This window comes from Urtica dioica, chromosome 6, assembly GCF_054948205.1.
Source record: "Urtica dioica subsp. dioica isolate 48M chromosome 6, U.dioica_male_clone48M_v1_H2, whole genome shotgun sequence".
NCBI classification, from domain to species: Eukaryota; Viridiplantae; Streptophyta; class Magnoliopsida; order Rosales; family Urticaceae; genus Urtica; species Urtica dioica.
In genome coordinates this window covers 44231696-44255400 of record NC_142761.1, presented here as the reverse complement: position 1 = coordinate 44255400, position 23705 = coordinate 44231696, and the positions used below count along the sequence as shown (strand labels likewise).

General features: G+C 35.6%; 4 protein-coding genes across 5 annotated transcripts; 3 read left to right on the top strand and 1 right to left on the bottom strand.

The window, feature by feature from the left end:
- Positions 1 to 466: 466 nt before the first annotated feature.
- LOC149394508 (uncharacterized) lies at positions 467 to 2462 on the top strand. Its single transcript, XM_089618348.1, has 6 exons — positions 467 to 659; positions 711 to 1045; positions 1143 to 1650; positions 1721 to 2021; positions 2151 to 2268; positions 2385 to 2462. Exons 1-6 carry the CDS (start codon positions 467 to 469, stop codon positions 2460 to 2462), a joined length of 1533 nt encoding a protein of 510 aa, XP_089474474.1.
- Positions 2463 to 4740: 2278 nt separating this feature from the next.
- On the top strand, positions 4741 to 7776 carry ABCI14 (trigalactosyldiacylglycerol 1). The gene is made up of 3 exons (XM_089616328.1): positions 4741 to 4970; positions 5059 to 5631; positions 7086 to 7776. Exons 1-3 carry the CDS (start codon positions 4912 to 4914, stop codon positions 7450 to 7452), a joined length of 999 nt encoding a protein of 332 aa, XP_089472454.1. The 5' UTR covers positions 4741 to 4911; the 3' UTR covers positions 7453 to 7776.
- A 1189-nt stretch (positions 7777 to 8965) lies between these two features.
- KU70 (ATP-dependent DNA helicase 2 subunit Ku70-like protein) lies at positions 8966 to 16044 on the bottom strand. Of its 2 annotated transcripts, none has more exons than XM_089617693.1 (19): positions 15859 to 16044; positions 15699 to 15773; positions 15371 to 15487; positions 14960 to 15074; positions 14731 to 14836; positions 14484 to 14601; positions 14261 to 14344; positions 14120 to 14178; positions 13520 to 13653; positions 13396 to 13439; positions 12762 to 12838; positions 12138 to 12285; positions 11784 to 11845; positions 11001 to 11061; positions 10778 to 10870; positions 10570 to 10690; positions 9959 to 10061; positions 9689 to 9872; positions 8966 to 9328 (listed from the first exon to the last, which is right to left on the bottom strand). In XM_089617693.1, the coding sequence occupies exons 1-19, from the start codon at positions 15922 to 15924 to the stop codon at positions 9215 to 9217; spliced, it is 1881 nt and encodes a 626-aa protein (XP_089473819.1). In that variant the 5' UTR covers positions 15925 to 16044; the 3' UTR covers positions 8966 to 9214. The 2 variants fall into 2 exon arrangements, with proteins under 2 accessions (XP_089473819.1, XP_089473820.1); XM_089617694.1 differs by having other exon boundaries at positions 14960 to 15015.
- Positions 16045 to 20272: 4228 nt separating this feature from the next.
- On the top strand, positions 20273 to 23161 carry LOC149394505 (Transmembrane amino acid transporter family protein). The gene is made up of 3 exons (XM_089618347.1): positions 20273 to 20543; positions 21393 to 22009; positions 22643 to 23161. Exons 1-3 carry the CDS (start codon positions 20273 to 20275, stop codon positions 23159 to 23161), a joined length of 1407 nt encoding a protein of 468 aa, XP_089474473.1.
- The last annotated feature ends 544 nt before the right edge of the window (positions 23162 to 23705 follow it).

The window sequence follows — 23705 nt, the reverse complement described above, 5'->3', positions numbered from 1 at the left end:
CTATAACGAGGAGGAAAACATTGTGCTGGAAGATGAGTCGTCTACTGAAGATGAGCCTGATCCTGAGCCTAAGCCTACTAAATTGTCCAGGAAAATTCTCCCCAGGTTTCAAGAATTTCGTGAAGACATTGACATGGCAGACCCCAAGTTTAAGTTGGGCATGGTATTTTCAAGTGGGGCAGTCTTCAAAAATGCCGTAAGGGAGTATTCTATCAAAGCAGGCAAAGAGCTAACGTTCAAAGTGAATGATCGAAACCGAGTTCGAGCAGTTTGCAAGGACGAGTCATGCAAGTGGGTGTGCTATGCGTCTGAAATGAAAGATACCACATCATTTCAGATCAGGACCTATGTACCAGAGCATACATGTGCTCGAACAAACAAGAACAGATTTTGTACTGCTTCGTGGATGTCCAAGAAGTACCTGGAGGAGTTCAAGGACAATGAGAGCTGATCATCTATCAAGTTCATGAATAAAATCCAGAAGGACCTGGTACTTGAATGTTCGAGGACTAAGGCTTGGAGGACTAAGAAAAAAGCTTTGGAAATCATTGAAGGCTCTTATGCTCAGCAATATGCCAGGCTGTGGGACTATGAAGCCGAGTTGAAGAAGACTAATCCAGGAACAACAATCGAGTTCTTAACAGAGGCAAATGAAGAAGGTAATCCAGTATTTAAGAGACTTTACATTTGCTATGGTGGTTGTAAGGCAGGGTTCAAAGCTGGCTGTAGGCCAGTTATTGGGTTGGATGGTTGCCACATCAAGGGACACCATAGTGGGCAACTTCTCACGGCCGTAGGAATTGATCCTAACAATGGCATATTCCCTGTGGCCTTTGCTATTGTGGAGTCAGAGTGTAAAGACTCTTGGGCATGGTTTCTAAATTATTTGAGAGATGACATCAACATCTACAATGGATACCATTGGACTTTCATAACAGACAAACAAAAGGGTTTGATAGAGGCACTCAATGGCATGTGGGAGGAGGGTTCTGTGCAAGCTGAGCATAGGCATTGTGCTCGTCACTTGCAAAGCAATTTCACTCGGGTAAAGTAAAGTCTAACACTTTCAATTTTCAAATATGATTTCAGTAGCTTGCATAAGAAGTTAAGAGTTTCTTGTTTGTTTGACCTATGTTGGTTAGGTGTTTAAGGGACAGTTCTTGAAACACAAGGTCATGGCCGCAGCCAAGCAGTATTCTGTGGAGAAGTTTCACCAAGAGATGAACTTAATCAAGGATGAGGATGAGGAAGCCTACAACTGGTTGTGTGAGAAGAATCCAGTGCATTGGGCAAGAGCCAACTTCAGAACTACCCCAAGATGTGATATACTCCTTAACAACCTCTGTGAGTGTTTCAATGGTAACAGAGCTATTTTACTAGCTCGGCAGAGACCCATATTGTCTATGCTAGAGAGGATTAGGATGTACTTAATGAAGAGGATGACCAAACAACGCCTCGCTGTGGAGAAGTGGCATGGGGACATAGGACCTAGAATCTTCAAAATCATAGAGAAGAACAAGACCTTGAGTTCTGAAAACATTGCTGAATGGTGTGGGGATTCATTGTATCAAGTTACAAATCTGCATGGTCGCATGTATAGAATTGACTTGGCATTGAAGACATGCTCTTGTGGTCGCTTTCAGTTGTCAGGTAATTGTCACGACATTGAACTATACATTGCACTAATATTATTCATGTTATTAATCCATAAATTTGTCAGGTATTCCTTGTGCTCATGCAATTCAGTGCATTTGGCAAAGGGACGAGCAACCAGAGAACTACATTAGTGAATGCTACAAGAAGTCAACATACATGAATATCTACAAGCACAAAATCTGTGCAATTAATCCCATGGAGCAGTGGCCCGAGACAGGAAAGACACCTATGCGAATGCCTCCCAACAGAGTAGGACCAGGAAGGCCAAAAAAACTAAGACGACTCGAGCACGATGAGGTTGTGCCACCACGTGGGAGTAGAATGACCAGGAACCATGTCACAGTCAAATTTTCAGGTTGTGGAAAGTATGGCCACAACCTCACTACATGTTTTAGAAGACAACAAGAAATTTTGGTAAGATTGTACACATGTTGGTAACTCTGTTGGCAGATTATAAATGTCTACAAATGTGGTTACATTTCTTGATATTGCAGAGACAAGCACAACGTCAAGCCAGGGATGCACACCTACGTGGCCGTGGAAGGGGAAGTGGACGTGGACGTGGTGGTGGATCAAGCCAATCAACTCAACAGCCCACACAACAAGCAGCTAGTACGAGCCAATCAACTCAACAACCGGCACAACAAGCACCGTTAAGGGTAAACTCAACAACTACTTAACCCAATTCTGTGCTTTGTGGTCATTACTCATAACCTTTCGTATTGCAGCGGAGTCCTCGAATGAACCGTGGCCCACCCAGGCGTTTCGGCCTTCTACCAAGAACTTTATTTGGAGACTGGATGTAAAGACAATTAAATCCCTTTTTTTTGGATGATGTACTGGCTTTAGGTGAAAAAACTCAAGAACTTTTTTGGGGTGACCAGTTCACAAAACTCAGTACTTATTTTGGGTGACCAGTTCACAAAACTCAGTATGAATTATGTGTATGAATTATGTGTATCAAACCTAGTTCTTTTTGTATTGACAATGTATCAAATTTATGTCTTTTTATTGGCAATGTATTAGACCGAGCTAGAAAATACCACATTCCATTACAAAATATCAATTACAAAGTTTAGACCAAACTTCAATTATCATAATCCCCAATACATTACAACATATAAAACTTACATAACCCAAAACAACAACTTACATTACATAACATATACTTATTTGAAACAGATGACATAAACAAGAGCAAGCATGACGAGAACCATATAAAACTTGATCTTTTGCGCTTCTGTAGTTATCTTCTCCCTCAGTCTATTCAGCTCGTCTTCGTCTCTTCCATAAACATCATTCTTTGACACTTCAACTTGTTTCAAAGCAGCTTCAAGATTGTTAATCCTTTTAAGTAAACCGGGAATTATTTGAACTGACCTTTTACGCATCTCAGGATCAACCCAAATCAATATACCACAACCTCTATCGTCGGGACTCTGCTAACAAAATAAGGCCACGAAATCAGTAACCCAAAACAACAACGAAGACGAGAAAAATATGAATTACCTTGTATCTTGAACACCCATAAAAACGCCGACCAGGATGATCACCTTTCCACGCCGTGCGCAGAACACACGCAACCTTGCATCGACACCACGGCCTCTGCTTGTCATCGGAATGGCCACCGTCGACTACGTCAGAGAAATTACTCGTGGAAGACGACGCCATTGACGAACATCAGAGAAATAAGCTTGGATTAGGGTTTTGTTTCGGGAAGAATGTTTTTTTTTTCGCGATCTAGGGTTCAGCTCAGAATGGGATTGAGTTTTGATTTGGGATTTTCGATTTAAGTAGCTTATTTCATTTCGATTTTAGTTTTCAATTTTTTTTCCACTTCAAATCAATTAAGTCAGGGGTAAAAACATAATTCCACCAATACAGCCTTTAAAATCATGCCACATCATCATTCCGTTATAATTTAACGTCCAAATACTGACGGAAGTGCCACTTTGTAACACGTGTCTAAGTTCTGAGATTAATTCTACAACATTTCAAAATTCAGGGGGTGAAATGTAATCGGGGTATGAGTCCGGGGGGTAAAAAAGGAATTATTTCTTTATATTATAGATTGGAAGAAAAATACGAAGATTGTCTTAACATTTAGAACGACCTTTGCTTTTTACCTTTCGAATCTATGGTTTCAAATAATGAATTATTTTGAGTTGAAAAAATGACGGTTAAAAGATAATAGATAAATAACATGACCCATGGCATTTACACTTGGAACATATTGGCTACGATAAGCTATAAGACTAACAAAGATTGGGATTTTGAAGGAGCTCTCTATATCAATAATGCAATACCTATTAACTAAACATGCCTAGCAAAGGAGAAATGGCTAGATAATCACGTGTTAATTAACAAGATCATCGGCTAATTATTGTTCATGCAAGAGGTGGTTGTGAGTATTTTGTAATGCTCACGTTCCGATGGTGTTATAGAGCGACAAAATCACACTTTTTTTTAATAGAAATCGTCCGTGCAATTTTAGCTACCTTATTTTTCCAATTTCATTACGTGACGAGACGATTGGGATTTAGTATATTAATCCGTCAAGAAATTATGCTTTGCTATTTTCGTGAATTCAAGCCGTAAAAAAATAGTAAAATTTTAGTAGTTTTATTAGAGCAACAAAAACAATAAAGTGAATGAAGCTCAAATGAAATAAGAAAAATAACTTCAGAGAGAAGTAAAAAATAAGAGGTTGAAAAAAAGAGCTCTCTAGATAAATAATCATATGAAAACTCAAATTTTACCATATAATAAACTTTTGATAAATTTTAAATAGATAATCATGAAATTTTATTAACAAAATAAAAAAGATATTAATAATTATAAATATTCGTTAATAATTATGAATAATCATTAGACTTCAAAGACATAAATGAAATGCTAAAAACATCTTAAAAAAATATCATGTCATCATAAACATTATTTACTTAAAATTTACATCAAATCTCTAAGTTTTGGTAATTTAATTATTCAATTAATTGTAAAAAAAAAAAAAAAAAATTGGGGCTAATTTGTTCAAAACATAAAGGATCATTAGAAAACCCAAATATTTATAATTAAAAAAAAAAAAAAAAAAAAAATAAAGATAACCTAACATTTTATTTTAGAGTGCCCGTCACCCAAATTGCACAAAGCAATCACCGACGCTCTCCTCCGCGTCTCCTCGCCGGCGCTCAAAAAGAAATCAACGGCAGCGCCGCCGAGAAACTCAGTTTCCGGTGAACCACGTGCCCTCCAACAATGCAAACAGCTTCTTCTACTTCTTCTTCAAGTCATCTCTACTCTTGTTTCCCTCTCAGGTTCGCCCATACCCTTCACTCACTAGTCTTAATTTTCCGCCACCAAATCCATATCCAATCTGAATCTCTCTCTCTCGATCTCGATCAGAACCGCCACCAGAATCAGCACCAGAGCTAATGCGGTGGTGCTCCGAGCCAAACCACCCCGCTCAGCCAACCTCACCGCCTCATCGTCACGAAGGACCAGAATAACCGCCACCGCCGATCCGAAGAGCACGAACCACGCGCCGCCGCCGCCGGTCTCGCCGGAGTGGAGGCCGCCGAAGTTTCTGTGGCGGGGAGTGGCGGTGGTGGTGCTGACGGGGCAGGTGGTGGCGAGGATCCTGAGAGGGAAGGTCCACCGCAGGAACACGCTCCGGCAGCTGGAGCGCGTGGGGCCCGGGTCGGTCGGAGTCTGCCTGCTGACGTCAGCCTTCGTCGGCATGGCTTTCACGATCCAGTTCGTGAGGGAGTTCACGCGCCTCGGCCTGAGCCGCTCCGTCGGAGGAGTTCTCGCCCTGGCTTTCGCCAGAGAGCTCAGTCCGGTGATCACCTCCATTGTCGTCGCCGGCCGAGTCGGCAGTGCTTTCGCCGCCGAGCTCGGGACGATGCAAGTCTCCGAGCAGACCGACTCGCTTCGGGTCCTCGGGGCCGACCCCGTCGACCACCTCGTCGCGCCCAGGTAAAAACGAAAACCCCGAAATTTCATTTTTTTAGCTGCTTTGATTAAGAAAATAGTTCAAATCAGGTGAATTATGAGAATAATTAGGCTGTGTTTTTATCAGAATTCAATTTCTAGAGTACGTCCCCGAGTTCGATTGGGATAGTGTTTCGGTCGATAATGTTAAGGCCTCGTGAATATTAGTCAGGTCTAGGTCTAACTCGGACCCATGGTTAGCCTTAGGAATTTAATTTTTAGCTTTAATTAAGAAAATAGTTCGAATTCAAGATAATGCGCGCATGTATTCGTGCTTTGATGAATTATGAGAATTAAGGTAGTCTTTCTGGTCGATAATGTTAAGGCCTCGTGGATATTAGTCAGGTCTAAGTCAAATTCGGACCCACGGTTAGCCTTAGGAATTTAATTTTTAGCTTTAATTAAGAAAATAGTTCGAATTCAAGATAATGTGCACGCGCATTCGTGCTTTAATGAATTATGAGAATTAAGGTAGTCTTTCTGGTCGATAATGTTAAGGCCTCGTGGATATTAGTCAGGTCTAAGTCTAGCCTTAGGACTGAAATCTTCGAGACCGTGGCGTTATAGAACTAGGACTGACAGTTGATCACCAACTATTATGTCGAGGGGAAAATCCAACTATGGACTGACGAGTTCACGAGAATCGCTCTTACCTCCTCTAGAGTAAATCTTCGGGATTAATTTTAGATTACTTTTTATAGAAAGCTAAAACTAACCAAAGTTGTTGTTTTTTTTTTTTATATATATATTTCGTAACCTCTTGAGTATCCAGGCTCAATCTCGAGACTCTCCAGGGCCTCGTAATTTTTTTTAGTATAAATTGATGGAATGGGAGATCGTGAGCTTATCTATGTATATAAGTACTCTCTCTTACCGCTAGACTTAACTCCTTAGTGTGTTTTATTCTCTTCCTTGCCGGGTTGTGGGGAAGTTGAAGAACAAGGGAGAGAGAGAGAGAGAGAGAGAGAAAAGCTACGTACCAAGGAAAAAAAAATAGCGATATAACCCACATAAACATAAGCGTTTGCGTTTTAGCCAACGTTTTGTAAATTTTTCGTAAATAGCCAAAAACTTGTGTAAACGTTTCGTACATAGCCATATTTACTAGAAATTTACTCTGCATTTTTTTGTTATTTTGATAGCGTAAATAGATTTACGTGTCTATTTACAAAAAAATTAATGAAACATTGACTATTTCAAAATTTCTAATGTTTCATTTGGCTAGATAGCCACTGCACCCTGGTTTCAGTAGTTACAGTGCAACTAAAGACCGAGAAAAAGAAAAAAAATAAGTATATAAGTGTAAAAAACACGAACCACCACCGTATTCATCCTTACCGCCAAACTAACCCCTTCGAGCATCATATTCATTTAACGAGTCATGAGCATAAAAAATTTATAGAAAAAAATATAAAAAAAATTGATTTCGTATAAATCAGGGTTGTGGCGGCGTGCTTGGCGCTCCCGGTGCTGACTCTGGCGTGCTTTACGGTGGGGATGGCGTCGAGCGCGATCCTGGCGGACGCGGTGTACGGAGTGAGCATCGACATCATTTTGGAGTCGGCTCGGAGAGCGCTTGCTCCGTGGGACGTGTTGAGCGCGGTGCTCAAATCGCAGGTTTTCGGGGCCGTGATTTCCATCGTGAGCTGCGCTTGGGGCCTCACCACCACCGGAGGAGCCAAGGGCGTCGGAGAGTCCACCACGTCCTCCGTCGTCATTTCCCTCGTCGGAATCTTTATTGCGGATTTCGTGCTCTCTTGTTTCTTCTTCCAAGGTGTCGGGGATTCGCTCAAGAGTTGTATATAGGAAAAGAAAAGAAAAACACGGGTGATTCTTTTTCGTTGTTTTTTTTTTTTTTTTTTTTTTTTTTACCATGTTCTTCGGTTATGAATCGAGTTTAGTTAGTTTCGCTTAAGTGTAGGGAGCCGGGTTTCCTTTTTTTTATTTGGAAATTAAATAATCTTATTGACATTTATCACAAATTCTCCATAGGATTGTGTTTTTGGTTGTATATATGTATCTTTTTTTGAAGTGGTAATCCTAACTAAGAATTTTGTTGGCTTTTTCTGTGTAAATATTTTTTGAATGGAAAAATTATTTAATAAAATCAATTTTGTTTGATATTCAAAATTATAGCCACATTTTTTTTTCTATTTTTTTTTAGAAACTAGTATAGCCACATTCTTATATATTAGACTGCCGTATTTTTTTTTTTTTTTTTTTTTTTTTTTTGTACATTAGGAAATTAGAGACAAACACAGACTTTGAATTTGGAGAGGGTTTGTAAAAGAGTGAAATACATCTATGGATAATCATGGGAATTAATATAAAGAAAAAATAAAAATAAAAGTGTACCTATCATTTTACACAGGAAAGACTATATATGTGTAGCTGTTATTTTTTCAAGCTCGTAGTCAAATGTGTTTATTAGATAAATCAGAGTAAGTTGAGACGTAATTATAGTATGTGACACTCGACTCATATTGAACTAGTAACCTACCTGAAAAGATGTTCAAACCACTGTGACCATCGTCATCAGAATCGGTTGGTCTAAGCGATTTCTTAAATCTTGAATGTGAAAAGCCAGTAAGAAATTTGACTAATATTTAATACTTGTATACATAATCCTTCGGGCCAACTTGCTGTTGTAGCTTTTTTTTTTTGTCAATAGACTTTTCTTTAAAAATCAAGATTATTTCAAGATTTAAGCATGGATTGAAAAATAATGTTATCATATATATATATATATATATATATGTATGTATTTATATTGATACGAGGGATTGATTCAGAAGTAGTCATATCATACATGCTAATCTTAGCATAAATGCAAAGCGTAATTGACTTTTAATTTATGGAAAAGATGAGCCATCATTCTGATAGTTAATACGATGCTAGGTTAGTAGACCACAGCTTAGTATTAATTTATAGTTGGTGATTAATCTTGCTCTGGACATAATCTTAGTTGGAGATGTAGATAATCATGTCACTTGATCTTTTTGGCAGGGTATTATCTATTATCTATTATGTGATCTCCATTTTAATCACCTACTATTGAATATATTTAATAATTGTCGTAGTCAATATAACATGGAATAATTGAACATAATTGCCTAGTACCGACGAAATAATAATACTCAACGATCCTTGTTTCAGGAATTTCAATGCAATACTACCAGGAATTTCAATGCAAATACTCGATAAAAAAAAAAGATATATTCCAAATACTTTAATACGTAAAAAGGTGAGTTTCTTTATTCTATTGGAAATTAAAAAAAAAAAAAAAAAAGAAAAAAAGAAAAGAAAAGAAAGAAAGAAGAGAAAGATAATCACGCAATTCTTCTTTTCATGTTAAAGGTTCGTCACTTGATTCCATGAAACAGATTCACAGAACAAAAAGTGGGTACCAAGCATAACTTAATATGGACATTACAAAAAGAGTAGGTCATATACTTCATTTTTAACCTACATTCAAATCTGAGCAGAGCAGTTCATTCACTAAAAATTAGGTTCAGATTCTTTGCTCAGAAAAAAGGTAAACCAAAATAAACACCTAAACTTGTGAGTATTATTTACCCATGTGGGTTAATATCCTACTTATCAGAGCTTCCTTCTTACCAGTGACGGGAAGCTGGTGAGCGCTCAAGTAAATCTTTAAATCAACTACTGTCAAATCCTTCAACTGCAGATTAAACAATAATTGTATTAATCTTCAAATCATCTGCAAATAATCACAAAAGTTGATGGCACCCTTTTTTATGTATGAAACCTGCTAATTCACTTGTTTCAAGGCTTTCGCGTCTTGCCAATTTCTTCAGTCTGTTTTGTTTATTATTTTATTTTTATTTTCTTTTTCGTATTTTATTCCGCTAAAAAAAAAAAAAAAAAATCCCTACAATTGTACACAACCTGATCTCTTCTTTAATTTTCTTTGCTTGGCGCTCTTTGTTCTAGATTACAAATTGTATTTAGAAGTTCTATGTATTTAACAAACAAAATCATAATTTATTTATAAACAAAGAAAAGGAAGAAAAGTGCTAACCTTTCCATTGTCAGCAAGTTCAGGCCAATCAAAATTGGCACACTCTTTAACCGCATTCTCTGCAATTGCCTTTCGTTTTCTCGAGGCTTCACTTTTACCGGCTTTGCTCTCATCTCTGTCGCCTTCGTGATTTTCTCCATAGACAGCGATCTTTAGTTCATTCAGACTCTTGACCACTCCTGGTCTGTGAGATTTGACTCATTTACAACCTTCTGATCTGATATGATATGATATGATTTGACACTAATGTCGAAAATGTGTGGGAATTACCTGGACATGCCTTCCTCATCGGGAATTGTTTCGTCTTTGATGTCAGGCAACTCATCTTCATCCAGAGCTAGTGCCTGCAATACTGCATAATGTCTCTGCAACCCTGCGAGATCACATACACTCAATCATGGCCTTGCCTTTACTCATCGATGTAAATTTGACGGGTTAAAATTTCGATGAATTTCGACAGAAATAGCATCTCTCACTTTGTTATATTCAAATTTAAATTTGATAAATTGTCGGTAAATTTCTAAAAAAAAATTATTAATATTCAAAAGTATATATATTATAATTAATATATGTTCATTTTCTTTTAGATGAATTGTAGTATCATTTGATAATCGTTGAGATGAATCGTGGTTAGTTTGGTATTCTTGATTTATGCATATAAGTTTGTGTCTTACTAACTTATTTTGAGTGAACACAGCCACTGATATTTTCATTAAAAACTGATTTTTCTGCTGGTGTTATTCTTTTTTTTTTTCATTTTTCTTTAGTTTTTTCTATCCCCGTCCAGAAATCACTGGCCAGAAGCTTTTTAACCCTTTCTTATAATAATACTACCAATTTAAACTACAACCAATGGTTTAAGATGTAGAGATATTAGTTACCAGGGTTGGAAAATTGGCAGACCGAAAAATCCTTCAAGTCTATACGCTTGATCAAAGAAGAAGCCTTTGCGATTTGCTCATTACTCGCGGTAGGAACTGTTACGTTGACATCAGAATGTAGCTGCACAGTCGCAACGCCCGTAAGAAAAATTAATCGAAAAAAGACTAAGAAAAACTTCAGTCTTTGAAAATGAATTTGTTTGTTTGCCTCTTCAATGTCTCTAATATCATCGGAATATGGAAGAGATATCATATGCATCCCAGGTGGCTCTAGCTGACCACCAGCTCCAATTATCTCCTCCTTCACAATCGAAAATGAGTGTAAAAGGTAGAGATTATCATAACTGGGTTTTTTTTTTTTTTTTTTTTTGGAAATGAAAAATAAATAAAAAAGTGGCAAATAGATGCGTTAAAAGACTGGAAAACCTTACTTGGGCAACAAGGGCAACCAACTGAGGACGAGATGAACTTCCGTAAAATGCAACTGCAAAACTGCGCAAAAAACAAAATCAATAAAAATGAATTAGAATAATTAATTGAATAACACAAAAATAATGCTAAAAAAATATGGTTGATAAGGTTAACAGTTAATGAAATCGTAAGGGAAAAGGAGCATCAGTCCTGGAACATATATTTCCATGTTCTCTAATATTATGACTGGGAATAATTAGAAAGCTTTGATATGGGCATTGGATAATCCAAATTATCTTTCTGGTACAATGATTAGAAAAAATAATGACTTCAAAAAACTCCGTAGCTTGCAGAGCTGAAAAGCCTTCTTTCAAACATTTTCGTGCAACACATAACAAAGCTGGTAGCGCAGAAGAGAAGGGTATAATCTAGAAAAACCGTTTCAGAAGAGAACAAAAACAGAGAAGGCACTACACTTATTTCTGGCTAAATCAGACAGACAAATCTTTGAAATCACTACAGGACACATAGAGCCAAAAGACAATACTGGAATTATTAATATAAAGTTAATCACTGAATTGTCAGCCCCCAATTATTAAAATAAAAAAAATAAAAATAAAAAATTTGAGTATTAAATCCTCTCTCAAGGACTTCGTAGTTCCAGAGGTCCAAAGGACAACTGAACTCTATTCCCCAGAGTGTTACCATTTATTGTTTTTTTTTTTTTTAAATTCGACAAAGAATGTAACAAAATTTAACAATGAAACATAAAAAATTAAAATTAAAATGTTACAAGGACTAACCGCTTAAGCCGCAACATGGATCTATGCAAGGCAACAAAAGCGCAAGTGCCACCAATTACATCCTGTAATTCAGATAAGTTAGCAAGTATTGCAGAATATCTAATATCTGGATTAGGAATAGATCTCCCATAGCTGTAATCTTAGGACTTATTCAAAGCTTATACACGATAAAAAGTATTTAGTTAAATAAATCGAGAGCATATTGGATTACCATAACATGCACCCCTTATGCTTGTCGTAGAAACAGTAACACATTAGGGACTACTCGTAAATTTAAAACCACTAGGCCCCAGGAACAAAAAAGAAAAAAAAATCTGATATTTGTAATCCAGAAGGATAGGAGAAAAACAAAACCTCCTCGCTAGGGAATAGAAAAGTTGATGGCCTTAAGTTGTGATAGTCCTTCAAGCAGCTCAGTGGCTTAAACCCAAGAAGACGAAGATTTCCAGTCGAGATCCTTTTTATCTCTGACAATTCCTCTGGTGAAAGCTTTATACTTTCACTACAAAGTAGATATCATGAGTAAACAAAAAATCACATAAAAATAAGGAGCATTTACTAAAGTAGTTATAATTATTTTCATAAGTACATGGGAAAACAAGGATTGAACACCAAACACATAACTTTACTTAAAATAGAAGCTTGCAAGATAGAAAATATCAAAAAGGTAGTATAATGATCATTAACTGTACGACAATAAACCCCCCCCCCCCCCCCCCCCCCCCCCCCCCCCCCCCCATTGGCACTGTATTCTGATTTATTGTAACAGAAAACCACCACTACGTACTAATTTATTGTATAAGAAAAACAAGGATGATTAAGGCAGTAAAGCTTGTTTAATAGTAGCATAAAGAGTGTACAATTGGGGTAAGAAATTCAGGTAGATCACATTTTCCAATAGAATAGGAGAAAAAACAAAAAATATAAATAAATAAAAACACTAAAGAGGTAGGTTATTACACTCCATAACAAGCTTACCTTTTGTAAACCTGAAACTTTTTGGTAGATTCCGGCAGCAATGCACCAGTGTCGCCGCAGATGAAAGTTCTCTCAGTCTGCAGAAAACCAAATTGAATAACACAAATACTGGCCAGAACATAAATCATGATTTACCCAATTCGAATAAGAACAATGGTCCATATGGGAGAAATTTCAGTAAGCAAGTCAATCTTTGGGTGGTCGGGTGTAGAGAGTTCAAGGAGTTTCCTTTGTTGTTTTAGCGATGGACAATAGGTTGTAAAAGGAAACCACAATAATGCAGATACTTTAAGCGTATTATCCTCTAAAACAAAATATGCCCAACTAAAGACAATCGGCCCTCATTCTAGCCGTCAAGAAAGCTGATAATATTTTGGGTAACAAAAAAGTACGACCTATTGAAATTGATAACTATAAACTAAGTTACCAGATATGAAAGTAATAAAAAAAACAACAACTATAACATGACCCCGCACATTTTGTTTTGATGATCTAGAACACTCAAAATTAACTTTCTAGAATGAGATGTCAAAAAGTGATGTGAATTGTGCCCATCCTCAACCAAAAACCAACAAATTGTTGAAGAAAAAAATACAATTTCCACACAGATACAACGAGTTACAAATCAACTTGCCTTCAATGGTTGGTTAGTCACAGAATCCAACCATGTGATCGCTCCTACATATCAGTTTCAAGAAGCAGATTTAATTACAACATCAAATGACATCAACAAGCCTGCAAAATTTGTATTAACATACCGGGAACTGTGGGACGAATCAGAGCATAAGTGTTCAGTTCAATAGTAAAGCCAGAGGTAATCACAAAGTTTATCTTTTTAACAATGCGCTTTTTGAACATTCGCTTTCTAAGTTGATCTTTCATGTCCTCCATCCTGAAATACAAAGTGATTTACATACAAACAATCAATTTACAACTTGAAACTACGGATTAATATAATACAACTAGAAACCTTTATCATTAAAGTGATAAAAATACCCAAATACTTCACTTTTATCTACTGATTTCGGCTCTTTCTCTATTGCAGATCTCATTCGAGATTGGTCAGCAGGCATTTAGCTTGCAATTTGCTTTAAAATTTCCTTAGCTTTCTCTATTTTCTTTTAAGATTTCATAATTTCTTCAAAAGTTTTTTTTAGCACTTATATAATGCATGCCCGAAAGCTACGTCTCCTTTGAGTAGAATAAGCCAACTAGGCAACAAGAGTTTATCTTAATATGATAGGTTAATTAATACGTAAAATAATTAATGGATGAATAAACACAATTCAATAATCTTAAACTTCATATTGTTTGGTCATTCATCTGCAGTAAAAAATATTAAAAAACAAAAAACTCACCTTTCCCCTACGGTCGGAATAAACTGAGCAAGCTCTTCACCACTCAGTCCCATTAAGTCCTGGAACATAGATTTGAAGTGTAGTGTGTCATATGAAATATTTAAGGTAATTGAGATAGAAAGGGATAAAAGTAAGCCTTACAGCATAAAACAGAGACATGTTGAACGTCTCCTCAGACTGACCCAACGGTAAAACCTCAATTGAAATCCCAAGTTCTCGTGCATCCTTCATACACCCATACACTTCAAAGATCAAAAAGATATAGAGATATAGAAGAAAAAAAAACCCGTAATTATACAATTGTTGATCTACTTTTACAACATTCAACACTATTAGTAGTTAGGCAGTGATTAAAAAAATGTACCTTAGCGCGCTGCAAAGTTGTTCGTGTCATATCAATCTTTGAAGCTCCCTTGAAGATCCCAAAAGGATCATCTTCGTTCGTGAATAAAAGTATTCGCTTGTCTGCTGTTTTGGCAGACCTGAGAGATTGATTGACAACATTCATTAATATCCAGAGAACATAGTCACTAACTAAACCCATTGAGCAAGACATTCACACGTGGTTACTAAAAATAGAAGAATTAGAGATGATGAGGATAGTCTTTTACCCTTTTCGTAGCAGCGCCTGTGCAACCCAAAGTGCATTGTACAAAGAATTTTCTCGAGACCCGGAGATAATACCATGTTGACTTCCAATTTCTTTTGCAAATGACTCTGCAAGAATATTTAAATTTCAAAAATACTGCCAAAGATAAATTGATTGAGATATATGTAGTCCCTCTCCAACACAAGATTCACAATTACAAATAAAATAAAATAAAATCGCTTGTAACATACCCTCTATAGCATCAAACTCTTTTATTAGCCTCGCTGTTGGTCTGTCTATTTGATCTCTATCCGCAACATTAAAAACAAAGACACAGTTGGAATCCTGCAAATTCTTCTTTTCCTTCTGCAAGGGTTTCGCAAAACTTAATTCATGTAAAAAATTTCTACAAAATAGAGCCGACAGCATAACGAAAAAGACCTTGATCTAAGTACTGGTTCTTTCACATTCTTCTTATTTTTAAGCTTATCCAAAACATCTCTTTTCAGTCTCTGACCTTAAGGTATAGCCAAATGGGAAACAAATAAAACACTAGAAAGACGAAGAATAGGTAAAACCCCGATACACTAGCGTGAAGTTATTGCCCAGATTATGATTTTACTTCAAATATTTTTCCATTAAACAATATGATCAAAGCTTACTGTGTTAAAGAAGCATATAGCAACTTCATCATAAGATCTATTGATGATCTGAGTTTTCAAAGATTGCGAGATACAGCTGAGAGCGATGTGGAAATGAGTCTCTTCCTCGTTCTCCGCCTAAACAAATGAGAAATTTCCATCACCAAAAGACAACGTCAACACATTCTACACATGACTAACGCGATACAAAGTTCAAATTATTACAATGAAACACGCAATATCCAATAGAAGAAACCCTAATTGAAAGAGCAACGGAAACAAACTCCGGCGAGAAATTCCCCAAAATGAACATTTTCGTTTTTTTTTTTTTTGAATAAATAGAACTCACGTTCGGAGACGTGGAAGTGAACATTTTCGGAGAAGCGTCGACGAGGTACACAACGAGCTCTTTAGTCGCTTCTTTCTGAACAAAAAAAGACACCAAAAAAGCACGATTATGTTATGAAACGTTGAAATTAGAGAAACGAAGCTGAGAGGAAAAAGCTAACCCTGAAGAAATCATCATCGAGATCATCGTCGTCGTCTCTGAAGATATCGTCGGGGTCCAAATCCATGGAAGTTAAAAAGAAGAGAAATGCTTATTCCACTTCGTCTTCTTATTCTTCTTCTTCAGAGTCTTTCCAGTTCTCCTTCTCTATTCCTTTGCGCGCCTATGCCGTTTTATTTTTTTCCCTTTATTTCTTTCTTTCGTCCAATTTTTGGGAAGAAAAAAAAAAACAATATTTTTTCCCTTTAATGCTGGCTTCTCCTGGAAGCCATTTGGTTTGGTTTTTTTTTTTTCATTTTTGTTTTGGACTAATTGGGTTAATGTCCATTTTAAAGTATTCTTTAGAAAAATAGACACGGATTTTTTTATTTTTTTGAAGAAAAAATAGACACGGATTTTAAAAATTAAATATATATATATTTTTTTTCTTTTTTTAATCAATCTGAGAAGAAGGACTTCACCGGTGTTAACATAATGAATCTTATCATCCTCGTATTGGTACCAAATTTATTTAATATAGCGGTTTAGATCACAAGTTATGCATATTTTTAGACTTGATGGGGAAAGAAAATAGGTATTTTATTTAATTTATTAAAAATATAATTAATAACTTTAGTAGATGTTAAGAATTAGACTTGGTGTCCAAATTTCTTGGGGCGTAATAGCAAGTGTCTATACTTAGTATTCGGCTCTAAATATCGCGCGGAGCTCCCAACCTCTACGTCTATGTCGGGGCTGTGAATTCGAAGGGAGTTGGGCCTGGGGCAGCCTATGGGGCCCACTCCCTTCGGATTCACAGCCCCGACACGAAAACTGGGGCCCACTTGGACATTCACAAGCCCTCTGCTAGGACTTGGGGTCTCATGCCAAAGGACAGCTCTGGAATGGAGGCAGGGTCCGACACCCAAGGCCTAAACCCCTTCGGATTCACAGCTTTTGACCAGAGTGCTTCTATATTTTGGGCTTATAAGAGCAACTCCACTGCATAAGTTGTCAAATTTTTAGACATTATGAAAAAAAATTATTATTTTTTTTATCTATACACATCATCAATTGTAGCACTTTACATAAAAACCACTTCAATGGTGGTAGCCCCAAAAGATTATTGAGGTGGGTCCCACTCAAAGTTAAGTTGGTGTGTTTATTATTTTATTAATTTTTTCATTAAAAAAAAGTATAAGCATTGATGTTGGAAAGTGACACCATTGCCATAATCATTATTATCTACAATGCTAATGTGTAAAAAAAAAAGTGACATGGTATTGCCACATAAGCATTAAAGCAACTTTAGTTGCTTGCATTGTATTGCTCTAATATATCAAGTTTAAATTCTCGACAAGATCAACGCATGTATTGGCGTAGATTATTTGTATTTGATTTTTATCGCCGACGTATGATTTTTTGGGGAACTTTCAGCTCATTCGAAGTTTTTGTCTTTTTTCATCAATTTTTATAGTTTTGTTCTGCATGTTCGTATTTGAAACACATAATTTTTTCCAAAGTCGAAATTCATTATGAATTGTGATTTTGATGCCCGTTTAGTATTCATAAACTAATGCATATCAACATGTTTTTGGAAGAATCTTTGACCGGTATTGTCTGCAAATCAATAGTCGAAGGTTTTGTTTATTCCGAGCTTCCACTTGTTCTCAACATTTTTATCGACTTTATTTAATTTCTTATTATGTTCAGAAGGAAAAACAATGTATGTAGGGAAGCTTAGAATGTAGTTCATTAGAAGCAGAGAAGACGACCACTCAAGAGAGTCTTAGAGTCTAACTTTGTATTAAATCTTTATCATGTATTAGTGAATTACTTTCTACCATGGGATATACAATCTCTCAGAGTATGTGTTTATCACTGAACTGAATTACCAATATTTGTATTCACGATTTACTTCACTGCCTTTTATTCACGGTTATGTAATGAGGGTTTGTTGCTCCACTTATTTACTATATCCACACGCAAAGGCGGAGGCAGATGGGAAACTAGAGGAGATATATATATGCGCTCTAGACTATAAAAATTACAATTTAATTACTTTTATTTTTATTTTAATTTTAATTTTTCAGCTCAAAATTATATGATTTTTTCGTATTTGTCTCTCTCATACAACAATTCTTACACATTCCTGATTGTTATATGAGAAATTGTCTCAACTACCACCATTTGATAAACTTTTTCCAATTTTCCATTAAAAGCTTAGTTTGGCAAAAAATACTAGTAATCCACTTGTACAAATACAATTTTATTTTCAACATGATGTCAACAATTGAAATCTATTGTTGATATAGATGTTAATAATTGACATCTATTGTTGACATTTGTGAGTTTTGAGTTCTCTTTTTATTGACATAAATGTCAACAATCGACATCTATTGAATTGATATAAATTGTTGACATCAATTATTGAGGGTAAAATTGTATTTGTACAAGTGACTTGATAGTATTTTTGGTCAAATTAAGTTTTAGGTGTGAAATTGAAAAAAACTTATAAAATAGTGGTAATTGAGACAATTTTCTCTTTGTTGTATTAGAATTTGAGATTTTTTTTTTTCAAATATGTTCCTCAGAGAAAAAAATTCTAGCTCCCCCACGCAAATAATGCACATGGTTTAGTAGTTTGACAAAAATTATAATGGGTAAGTGGGAAAGATAATTCACGTGAAAGTAATAATCTAAAAGATCTTTGAACTTGATTCGACCATATTATATGCGCATCGGGTAGATAACTAATAACTCGACCATCCACTTCGATAGGTGTTTTATTATGCATTCTCATGTTGGATGATAATAATAAAAAATGACAATAGCCATATAGACTAGAGCTAGCACTCGGGTGGATTTGTTGATCATGTTGACATATAAAATTCAAACTTACCATGATATAATTATTAAGATATCTCTACATCATGATCATAACATATATATATCTCTACATCATGATCATAACATATATCATAACATATATATAAGATATTCAGTATACAAGTATTTTGATCGTAATACATACCGTACGTAGTCATGAATGTAATAAAGTGTAGTGTTAGAGGACATGAAATATAGGCGTTGACGTGAAATCCACTTTTTTAGTGGGCTTTGTGTGACCCCCAAATATGGGATATTGAAATTCATGAAGTTTGCTAGGCGATGCGTTATTAGCAAAGAAACCAAACATGGAAACCTCATTTCTAGCAAATGAACAAAAAAAAAAAAAAACAGGGAAATCTCATTTTCCAAATAAAAAGGAACACGAATACAATGATTTCTATAATCAAACCCTATATCTCATGCAAAAACAGACATTGCTAGATTTGTTTTTTGCACTGTACTTAGTACAAGATCCAACTTCTATATTGTTTTGTTGCAAGTTGATTTACCAAAAACCTTTGGTTAGTCATACCACGTTATCTTGTTCAACTTACCGAATACAACAAATCAAATTTATGCCTTTACAAACATAATATGACTATATACTATAGTGAAACCACAAGCTTACATATCATTATGGTCCCCAGAAATTAAAGATCGATCTCACAGGTGGTCTGGGAGAGAGAGACATCTGAACGGTACAACAACTTGGAGTGAGTGAATCAAGCGTTTCTAACAATTTTATGTACATCACAAAATTTATCCTTATATTTTTTTTTTGTTTCTTTCCACTCTTTTGTGCACTTATATATATATATATATATATATATATATATATATATATATATATATATATATATTCATTTTCTTTCCTTTCTCTTCTTGCATAGATTACTTATAACGATATTGCTTAAAAGGCTCAGTATATATATATATATATATATATATATATATATATATATATATATATATATATATATATATTCATTTTCTTTCCTTTCTCTTCTTGCATAGATTACTTATAACGATATTGCTTAAAAGGCTCAGTGTAAGTTAGTCCATTGTAACAATTACTTATACAAAAAATTAGCCAAATAAGCTACCAAAAGTCTAAAAATTACTAGATAACCAACCTTTTGTAATTTTTTGTAAATAATCACCTCAACTTATTTGCGGCACTACTCAAAAAGACAAAAATACCCAAAAACATTCTCGCCTATTTTGATTTTTTTTTAGTGCCGTCAATAAGTTGACGTGACTATATACAGAAAATTTACAAAATGTTGGCTATTATACAAAACACTATAAGTCAAATGGTTATATAACTAAAAAGACCAAACTCATAACCAGGACGAAACCAAGAATATAAATTTAAAGGGGCTGATAAGCAAAAAAAAAGTTCAAGGGGCTAATTTGTAAATTTTTAAAGTAATTAAAAAAAAAACTTGCAAAAAGTCCCTTTGTGCCTGCTTATAACTCTTGTCACTTATTCTGTTTTCTCAGGATTTGGAACTCAAAAGCAGTGAGTGACACACCGAGGGAATATGGGGAACAAAATATTCAAATCCATTATGGGAAGATCGCGGTGCTCCGATTGCCTTGCACATCAAGGAATTAATGTTGTCGCTAGCGAGTCGGTGGAAGGACCAAACTTGGCTCCCAAGTCATCCCAGACGAAGAGGTGCGAGGCTTGCCTTGAGCAAGATGATCAAGATGACATTATCACACCATCATCCGAGACGAAGATCGTCGATGGCGGCGATGCAAACAGCTCATTTTTTCATGCTTGTGTCAATATGATAGGAATGCTTATTGGTGAGTACTTACTCGCCACAAGAGACATACACTTTGAGCAAACTTTATGCGACGTGAAATTTTATGTGGGAAATTATCGAACCGTAATTAAATATTTTAATAGTGCAACATTTTCAAAATAGCATGCTGTTTTATTTTTTTTATAAAAAATAGAAATTTTCAAATTGCAAACAATCATTTTCTTTATAAAACTAAGTTAAATATATAGAGATCAAAGCAGCAAATAATTTTAAAAAATTTTGTATCAAGAAAAATGACATTTGCGATAAGATCATTTAGACACGCTAGTCTTGCAATTAGTTTAGAAGAAATATATACTACTACATATAATTACCACTATTTTCTTTTTATCCTACGCTTCATTATAAACTTTTCACAAAAAAAACTTCATTTCATAATTAGAACTTAATCTTTAAGAGATTTAGGGGTTTGGACACTGAAGTGTGTTTTTATATATTCAATTTATAAAAGATTAATTGTAATTTAAAAAGGTCAACTAGTAAAAATAAACTGATGAGTTCATATATGTTATTAAAAAAAAAACAAAAAGTTAGCGATATAAGCCACGTAAACATAAGCGTTTGCGTTTTAACCAACGTTTTGTAAATTTTTCGTAAATAGCAAAAAACTATTGTAAATATTTCATAAATAGTCGTATTTACTAGAAATTTATAACTCTGTGGTTTTTATTATTTTGATAACGTAAATAGATTTACGTGGTTATTTACAAAAAATTAACGAAACGTTGACTAGTTCAAAAATTTTAACGTTTCATATGACTAGACAGTTACTGAGCCCTTCAAAAAATACTTTATCTTCATTTTTTTTTTTTCCATTTTTTTATGGCAGGTTTAGGGCAGTTATCAACCCCATATGCCCTAGAAAACGGAGGTTGGTCCTCAGTGTTTCTTCTCATAGGACTAGGCTCAGTATGTGCATACTCAGCAATATTACTCGGACGTTGTATTGACAAGAACCCAAAATCAAGAAGCTACACAGATATAGGGCAACAAGCTTTCGGAACAAAAGGAAGACTCATAGTCTCAGCTTTCATATACATAGAGATCTTCATGACCCTCGTCTCCTACACAATCTCTTTGCACGACAACATAGTCTCGGCTTTCGCCGGAGTTCAGATCGACCTCCGATTATGGTCGATTCTTTCGACGCCTCAGAGTTTGACGATCGTCGCGGTTTTGGTGGCTCTACCGAGCCTGTGGATCCGAGACTTGTCTTCGATCTCGTTCCTGTCCTTTGGTGGGATTCTAATGTCGGGAATTATTTTCTCGTCGGTGGTTTTCACCGCCGTTTCCGGCGGCGTAGCGAGGACGAGCCGCCACGAGATTCCCGTTCTTCGACTTCGAAAGATTCCGGCGATTTCTGGGATTTATGTCTTTAGCTTTGCAGGGCATATTGTGTTCCCTAATCTCTACGTAGCCATGAAAGATCCATCCAAGTTCAAGAAGGTATATATATATATACATATATTATAAGAAAAAATTGAAACCAATTGACAAAATAGTTTGTGTTAAATTTTCAACAATATTAATATACATATTTTTCTCCTATCTTTTTTTTTTTTTTTAAACATGAACAATTCTAAGTTTGTTTTGAGAACATATATCATTCCTTCAATATTATTTCTATGACCTATATTATATATATATACATATGTATATATTTATTTAAAAAATTTAACGCAAATTTGCGTTACCTTCTTATCTTCTTTTTCTACATGAACAATTCTCTTCCAATGGGTTTCTATGGTGCAAGTTTTTTCTTCCAATTGTGCATAGTTCATTACAATTAATCATCGTTAATTAACGTTAATAATTTCTAGATTTCTATGATTTTCGAGTTTTCTTTTTCTTCAAAATCGTGTATAATTTACGTTAATATCGTATACGAAAAAAATACATTTTTAAAAACATAATTATAGATAAGTAGCTAGCACATTCATAACTATTCATATAATCAAATCAAACTCGATAGATCATGCGCATTAATTTCAATCTCTCTCTCTTTTTTTTTTAATTCCGGATTAATAATACAAAACCAAAAATTGCGGATGAAATATTATACATATATATATAAACAAGGTAACCATAATGAGCTTCACGACGGTGACAACCCTCTACGTGGCAACGGGCTTCCTCGGAGCGAACCTCTTCGGGCCCACCGTGAGCCCTCAGATCACCCTCAGCTTGCCACGTGGCAACGTGGCAACCCGGGTGGCCGTGTGGGCCACGGTGCTGACCCCAATGACCAAATACGCCCTCGAGTTCGCCCCTTTCGCCCTCCAGCTGGACCGCTCCTTCCCTTCCGCGGGGCCCGCCGCGAGGGGTCTCGTGGGGTCCGCGGCGGTGCTCCTCGTCCTGGCCCTGGCGCTCTCGATCCCGTTCTTCGACCACGTGCTCTCCCTCACCGGATCGCTCCTCAGCCTCGCCATATGCGTCGTGTTTCCGTGCGCCTTCTACGTCAAGATTTGCCGGTCCCACATCTCCAATTCCGCGCTTTTTCTCAACCTAGGGTTTATCGGGCTCGGGGTTTTCCTTGCGGTTCTCGGGACGGTTTCGTCTTCCAAGTCTCTAATTGAAAGCCTAAAGATAGTGAATTGATCATCATCAGCCCTAGCTAGGTTTACACAATATGAGGTTTTATATAGTTAAATTCATCTATGATTTAATTTATATTTATTTTTTTCTTGTGTTTTCTTGTAATAATTGTTTTCTTGTTAGATTAATGTACTAACTCATTTTTAATTATTGATATTATATTTCCGGTCGCTGGTCACGTTTCATCACTTTTGAATCCATAAAATTATATATATATATTATATATATATATATATATATATATATATATATATTGTATTCACGATCGATTCTGTCTTTCAGATTTTTTCAACACCATATATATAAACTATATACAGTGTAATAGTTTATTTACACGGTGTGTAAGTTTGATTTCGTCTTCGCATTATTCATTTTTCTTTCGATCTCATACATTGTAAATAAAAAGATCTTATAAAATTTATTTATGATATTACTGACTTTATTATTTTACGACTATAATAGCGTCTTATAGGTATGTACTTAACAAAGCCCTTCTATCCCACATATATGTTAAAAATCCATTAGGGGTAAAGCAAACATAAATGGG

What these genes read in the sequence shown, in the direction of transcription:
- LOC149394508 (XM_089618348.1), top strand. Translation starts at nt 467, where the DNA reads ATGAATAAAATCCAGAAGGACCTGGTACTTGAATGTTCGAGGACTAAG. An exon ending in AACAGAGGCAAATGAAGAAG is followed by an intron (nt 660 to 710) that starts GTAATCCAGTAT and finishes GTTGTAAGGCAG; the next exon opens with GGTTCAAAGCTGGCTGTAGG. An exon ending in TGCAAAGCAATTTCACTCGG is followed by an intron (nt 1,046 to 1,142) that starts GTAAAGTAAAGT and finishes TATGTTGGTTAG; the next exon opens with GTGTTTAAGGGACAGTTCTT.
- ABCI14 (XM_089616328.1), top strand. Translation starts at nt 4,912, where the DNA reads ATGCAAACAGCTTCTTCTACTTCTTCTTCAAGTCATCTCTACTCTTGT. An exon ending in TACTCTTGTTTCCCTCTCAG is followed by an intron (nt 4,971 to 5,058) that starts GTTCGCCCATAC and finishes GATCTCGATCAG; the next exon opens with AACCGCCACCAGAATCAGCA. An exon ending in GACCACCTCGTCGCGCCCAG is followed by an intron (nt 5,632 to 7,085) that starts GTAAAAACGAAA and finishes CGTATAAATCAG; the next exon opens with GGTTGTGGCGGCGTGCTTGG.
- KU70 (XM_089617693.1), bottom strand. Translation starts at nt 15,924, where the DNA reads ATGGATTTGGACCCCGACGATATCTTCAGAGACGACGACGATGATCTC. An exon ending in AAGTTTCAGGTTTACAAAAG is followed by an intron (nt 12,286 to 12,761) that starts GTAAGCTTGTTA and finishes TCTACTTTGTAG; the next exon opens with TGAAAGTATAAAGCTTTCAC. An exon ending in ATATTAGAGACATTGAAGAG is followed by an intron (nt 10,691 to 10,777) that starts GCAAACAAACAA and finishes GCGACTGTGCAG; the next exon opens with CTACATTCTGATGTCAACGT.
- LOC149394505 (XM_089618347.1), top strand. Translation starts at nt 20,273, where the DNA reads ATGGGGAACAAAATATTCAAATCCATTATGGGAAGATCGCGGTGCTCC. An exon ending in TATGATAGGAATGCTTATTG is followed by an intron (nt 20,544 to 21,392) that starts GTGAGTACTTAC and finishes TTTTTATGGCAG; the next exon opens with GTTTAGGGCAGTTATCAACC. An exon ending in ATCCATCCAAGTTCAAGAAG is followed by an intron (nt 22,010 to 22,642) that starts GTATATATATAT and finishes TATATAAACAAG; the next exon opens with GTAACCATAATGAGCTTCAC.